This window comes from Rhinopithecus bieti, unplaced genomic scaffold (assembly GCF_001698545.2).
Source record: "Rhinopithecus bieti isolate Rb0 unplaced genomic scaffold, ASM169854v2 scaffold_35865, whole genome shotgun sequence".
Lineage (NCBI taxonomy): Eukaryota > Metazoa > Chordata > Mammalia > Primates > Cercopithecidae > Rhinopithecus > Rhinopithecus bieti.
In genome coordinates this window covers 188,937-195,139 of record NW_016814950.1, presented here as the reverse complement: position 1 = coordinate 195,139, position 6,203 = coordinate 188,937, and the positions used below count along the sequence as shown (strand labels likewise).

Genomic DNA, 6,203 nt, shown 5'->3' with positions numbered 1-6,203 from the left:
GGCCAAGGCAGGCAGATCATGAGGTCAGGAGATCGAGACCATCCTGGCTAACACGGTGAAACCCCGTCTCTACTAAAAATACAAAAATTAGCCGGGCATGGTGGCGGGTGCCTGTAGTCCCAGCTACTTGGGAGGCTGAGGCAGGAGAATGGCGTGAACCCGGGAGGTGGAGCTTGCAGTGTGCCAAGATCGCACCACTATACTCCAGCCTGGGCAACAGAGCGAGACTCCGTCTCAAAAAAAAAAAAAAAAAAAAAAATTAGCCGAACATTGTGGCACACACCTGTAATCCCAGCTACTTGGAAGGCAGAGGCAGGAGAATCCCTTGAACCTAGGAGGCGGAGGTTGCAGTGAGCTGACATCACGCCATTGCACTCCAGCCTGGGCGACAGAGCGAGACTGTCTCAAAAAAAAATAATAAATATAAAAATAAAAAATAAATAAGGGTATTCAAATGAATCAATGTAAAGAGAAACATTAAGGAAAGCTAAGACAGGTGGTTGGAGCAGGACCATGTAGGTGATCTCTGTAAATGGTGATGTTTGGGGAACGTTGCTCATTGGCATGAGGTGGTGGCTAGGGAAACTGAGGGACTGCAGATGGGGATTATGGAATAAGAGTCTGGGATAGTTCAGGCCTCATCCTAGCTCACTCTGAAGGAGAGACCATGTGGCTTTCAGGGGCCTGGTGGGATTTCCAGCCTCTCTAAGTCTCTCTCCACCCACCCAAGTGTCTCTCTATCCTAATATCAATTCCCTCCATGTGTCCCCAGGATGGCAACCACAGAGAAGCCAGAATTGGGCCCTGCTCATGATGCTGGTAAGGCAAGAGCCCCAGATCTCACTACCTAGCCCTCTTCTCAACTCCTTCCTTCTCCCCCATAGCCACAAGCCCCCTTATTCTCCCTCATTCAGGGGCCTCCCAATGCACATGCCTGAGACCTCCCTGGGGCCCCCTGAACTCCACCCACATAATCTGAACACATTGGCACCACCCTAAACCTGCCTTCTCTCTTCTTCTCAGTGGCTGGCACCCCCATCCCGTCATGCGAGTGGATCCCATCCACCCCCACAGGCCACTACCAGCCTCCTAGACCCCCCCACACCCAGCTCCTCACTGATCTCCCAGCCTCCAGACACCTCCAACCCATCCCGGGACAAGATCTTTCTAAACTTCTGATCCTGTTACTCCTCTGCTCAAAGGCCCTTCATGGCTCCCCTGTGCCCTTGAGAACCTTATCATGATTCTCAAGGCCCTTCACAAGACAGATCAAACATCGTTTCTGAAACACAGCTGGCTCTCTCACCAGACCTCTGCATTCACCCTCTCCTGCCTTAGCTTCACTCTTACTTCTCTCTACTATCTGAGGTGCCCCCTCCAGGAAGCCCTCACTGAGTGCTAGGCTGCTTAGACACCCCTCTTGGGCTCCCACCCACCCCAGTCCCACCACTCCAGCCCTAAACACTCCAGGTTGTCACTCTGGAGACTGGTCTGTGTTCCCCACTGGCCTGTGAGTCCCGGAAGGGCAGGCCCGGGACTGTCATGGTCACCACTGTGTCCCCAGCACTGGGTTTGGCTAGAAGAAGAATTTGCACAAATGTTAGTTGAATAAATAAATAAATGAATGTCAACAGGCAGCCAGAGTGGCCTGTGGGGCCCATCTGTCAGCAGGTACCTCCCCTGTCCCCTGTTTCAGATGACAACAACATCTATGAAGTGATGCCCTCTCCGGTCTTCCTGGTGTCCCCCATCAGTGACACGAGGTCCATAAACCCAGCCCAGGTGAGTCCTGTCCCCAGCCTCTCCCCTGAAGCCAGTGCTCACAGGCGCCTCCCCTCTGAGCTGGCCGTGGTCCTCTGGGCCACCTTGACACCAAGTCTGGGAATCTCAACTCTCTGTATATTGTTCCCTGTTTTTAAAAATCCTAAGGAAAAGAGACTGGAAGGAAACAGCACAACAGAAGCAGCATTCGTCTCTGGGGTGTGGAGGGTGGTGGGTGGGTTTTATCTTCTTTTCTTTTATACTTGTCTGTGTTTTCTGCACTGAGCAGCTACTCCCTTTATAATGGGGAGGTTTTATATATATAATGAAAAGTTTATAAAAATGAGTTACTTAGGCTGTGCACAGTGGCTCACGCCTATAATTCTAGCACTTTGGGAGGGCAAGGTGGGTGGATCACCTGAGGTCAGGAGTTTGAGACCAGCCTGGCCAACATGGCGAAACCCCATCTCTACTAAAAATGCAAAAATTAGCCAGGTGTGATGGTGCATGCCTGTAATTGCAGCTACTTGGGAGGCTGAGGAAGGAGAATCGCTTGAATCCAGGAGGTGGAGGTTGCAGTGAGCCGAGGTCATGCCACTGCACTCCAGCCTGCGTGACAGGAGCGAGACCCCGTCCCCCAAAAAAAAAAAAAAAAAAAGAGGTTATTTAGATTAAATAAAAAGAAAAACTTAGCTGGGCATGATGACTCACGCCTATAAATCCCAACACTTTGGGAGACAAAGGTGGGAGAATCACTTGAGGCCGGGAATTTGAGACCAGCCTGGGGAACATAGCGAGACCCCATCTCTACAAAAATTTAGCTAGGCATGGTAGTGTGCACCTATAGTCCCAGCTACCAGGGAGGCTGAGGAGGGAGGATCACTTGAGCCCAGGAGTTTGAGGCTGCAGTGAGCCATGATTGCGCCACTGTACTCTGGCCTGGGTGACACAGCAAGATCCTGTCTTTTTCTAAAAAAGCGAAAAGTAAGAGAAGCTTAAAACACTAAGGCTAGGTCGGGCGCGGTGACTCAAGCCTGTAATCCCAGCACTTTGGGAGGCCGAGACGGGCGGATCACGAGGTCAGGAGATCGAGACCATCCTGGCTAACCCGGTGAAACCCCGTCTCTACTAAAATAATACAAAAAACTAGCCGGGCGAGGTGGCGGGCGCCTGTAGTCCCAGCTACTCGGGAGGCTGAGGCAGGAGAATGGCGTGAACTCAGGAGGCAGAGCTTGCAGTGAGCTGAGATCCGGCCACTGCACTCCAGCCCGGGCGACAGAGCGAGACTCCGTCTCAAAAAAAAAAAAAAAAAAAACACTAAGGCTAAGAGCTTAGAACCAGAGGTGTTGACAGGGGTAGACTGAGAGTTAACGGAGTGGTTGACGGGATACCACACAAAGCTGGGGCCCAGTGCCCAGTTGTCAGAGGAGAACGCTGAGGTACAAGGAAGTTAATCCCCTCTGCGCAGGGGCCTCGCAGTCTGGGAGGGATGATGGGGACTTGGAATCTGAGAGTGTCCCAGAACCAAAGGTCAAAGATTAGAGGGTGGGGGTGCCGAGCGCCCACTCACCTGTGTCCTTTCCTTGTAGCCCCTGCCCACACCCCCACCCCTACAGGCGGGGCCAGAGAACCACCAGTACCAGGTATGGAGCTGGGAGGGGTGGTGGGGATCCTATGGATCCAGGAGCCCCGAAGCCTGGGTGGGGAGAGGTCAAGACAACCGAAACTGGGGGCTCTCCTCCCCTCATCCCCACAAGCCTCATGGTCTCAGCTCTCGGAGAAGCCCAAACCGCCTCCCTGAGAGACCCTGGCAAATCCCTTTTCCTCCCAAGGCTGCGATTTCCTTCTTTGCAAAAGGGATCCAAAACCTTGAATTTGCACAGGAGGAACAAGGCCCAGAGAGGGACAGGGGATTGCCCAGGGTCACACAGCCAGTCGGGTCCCCAGTGAAACCCCACTGCAGGGCTCAGTCCCTCTCCATCCCCTCCTGTCTGCTGTCTGTCCCTGTAGCTCTGTCTCTCTCTGAGTGGCCTACATATGTCTGTGTGTCTGTCTTCCCCTTTCTTGGACTCTCTCTCTCTCAATTTCTCTGGCTGTGTCCTTTTCAATCTCTCTGTCTTTCTCTGTTTCCAATTTGTTCATGCTGCCTTGTCTGAGATGCATCTCTTTACGAATCTTTGTTTCTCTGCATCTCTGTCTCTCTCTCCATTCTCTGTCTCTCCTGCCTCTTTGTCTCTGTCACTGTGTCCACCTCATTTCCTGGCTCTTCCAGGACCTCTTTTCTCTGCGTCTCACTCTCTTTCCACCTTGCTCTTCCATTCTTTCTGTGGGTTTCTCCCCATCTCACTCTGTCTCTCATCCTCTGTCCCTCTCTGTCTCCCCAAGACTCTCACCCTCCACCCAGTCATAATTCTGTTCTCTCTCCCCGCCCAAGCAGGACCTGCTAAACCCCGACCCTGCCCCCTACTGCCAGCTGGTGCCAACCTCCTGATGAGTCCTGGCTCAGGCCAGCCGGGGAGAAGACAAGGCCCAAGGCCCCAGCCCTCCTCTGGGAGCCTCACACCTGAGACCAGCAGGACGAGGCCATGGGGAGCTGTGGGGCCGATGAGGTGGACTCGGCCAAGGACTCAGCAGCACATGGGGCAGGTGTCCTGGCAGGGGGATGGGAGACTGTAACAGGCCTGGGTCCCTGTACAGCCCCTGAATGCATGCCTGCCTTCAGTCTGTTCCCTCAAGCAAGCTGGCCTGGGCCATGTGCCTGTGAAAATCAGGCTCTGGCCCCTTTCCATGCCAAAGTCCTCCAAGATCTGGATATCTGGGGACAAGGGGGTGGCCTCAGGCCTGCCTCCCAGGCAGTTGGCTGGGCTCCCAACTGTCTGTCCTCAATGCCCTACCCCAACTCCACCAGTGACCCTGAGTCTCTTCCCCTGGGGACAAGGCAGACACCCCGCCATGCGGGCCTCAGGTGGCAGAGAGGCCCAGCCTCACAGGCCTGTGGCCCCACACGCCAGTCCCAGCAAGGTGACCACAGCTGCCAGACCCCTTCCCTGTTCAGGCAGGCCCAGCCCCTCTCAGAAACCGCTGCCAGCTGCTGGCCTTGGCCCCACCCTGAATCTCACCGAGTCCCTCTGGGCAGCAGCTCCCTTCTCCACCCCGCCCCAGCCCCGGTCCCAAATGTGGCCTCACCTTGTCCTCCCCTCCCCCAATCTATACATTCATTCAGCAATAAATGAGCCTTTGCTGTATGCCAGACCCAGTTCTAGACTCTTGCAGCCTTGATAGAAAGTAAAACAAAAACTCCTGCTTTCCCAGAGGGTCGCTCTGGCAGGGGAGAGAATCAGGAAATAAAATAATGAATGTGGCCGGGCGCGGTGGCTCAAGCCTGTAATCCCAGCACTTTGGGAGGCCGAGACGGGCGGTTCACAAGGTCAGGAGATCGAGACCATCCTGGCTAATATGGTGAAACCCCGTCTCTACTAAAGAATACAAAAAACTAGCCGGGCGACGAGGCAGGCGCCTGTAGTCCCAGCTACTTGGGAGGCGGAGGCAGGAGAATGGCGTAAGCCTGGGAGGCGGAGCTTGCAGTGAGCTGAGATCCGGCCACCGCACTCCAGCCTGGGCGACAGAGCCAGACTCCGTCTCAAAAAAAAAAAAAAAAAAATAATAATAATAATAATAATGAATGTGTGCTGTCTGTCAGATGGGGATAAGTGTATTGGGGAAATGGAGGGGAGTTGAGAGTATTGGGGGACTGAGATTTTTAATTAGAAAGGGCAGAGAGGTCCTCACTGAGAAGGTGACAAATGAGCAAAGACTTGAAGGAGGGGAAGAAGGGAGGCTTGTGGGGCTCTGGAGGAAGAGCATTCCAGGCAGAGAGAATAGCAAGTGCAAAGGCCCCGGGGCAGGAGCATGCCTGGCACATTCAAGGAGCAGCAAGGCGGCTGGGCATGGTGGCTCATGCCTGTAATCCCAGCACTTTGGGAAGCCAAGGCAGGCAGGTCACTTGAGGTCAAGGGTTCAAGACCAGCCTGGCCAACGTGAAATCCCATCTCTATTAAAAATACAAAAATTAGCCGGGCATGGTGGTGGGCGCCTGTAATCCTAGCAACTGGGGAGGCTGAGGCAGGAAAATTGCTTAAACCCGGGAGGCGGAATTTGCAGTGGGCCAAGATCACACCATTACACTCCAGTCTGGGTGACAGAGCAAGACTCCAGTGTGGTGGAGAGAGTGGGGAAGCAGGAAAGGGTGGGTGGGTGTTGATGTCAGGAGATGGACGGAGGGGCACGTGGCACAGGGCCAGGTAAGGCACTGCCGAGACTGTGGCTCTGGGCGGTAGGGTGCTGTGAAGGGCTGAATAACGGGCCCCCAGTGACGTCTACATCCTAATCCCCTGTGAATGTTACGTTATATGACAAAAGAACGCAGCTGTGATTAAGTTCAG

At 54.0% G+C, this 6,203-nt stretch overlaps 1 protein-coding gene across 1 annotated transcript in view; it reads left to right on the top strand.

Annotated features, from left to right (window-relative positions):
* CEACAM19 (CEA cell adhesion molecule 19) overlaps positions 1–5,120 on the top strand; it is a 12,298-nt gene extending 7,178 nt beyond the window's left edge. The window contains exons 4-7 of the mRNA XM_017852761.1: positions 773–819; positions 1,697–1,782; positions 3,351–3,404; positions 4,199–5,120. Coding sequence (XP_017708250.1) covers positions 773–819; positions 1,697–1,782; positions 3,351–3,404; positions 4,199–4,252 — 241 coding nt within the window. The 3' untranslated portion in view covers positions 4,253–5,120. The remainder of the gene's footprint in view (positions 1–772; positions 820–1,696; positions 1,783–3,350; positions 3,405–4,198) is intronic.
* The last annotated feature ends 1,083 nt before the right edge of the window (positions 5,121–6,203 follow it).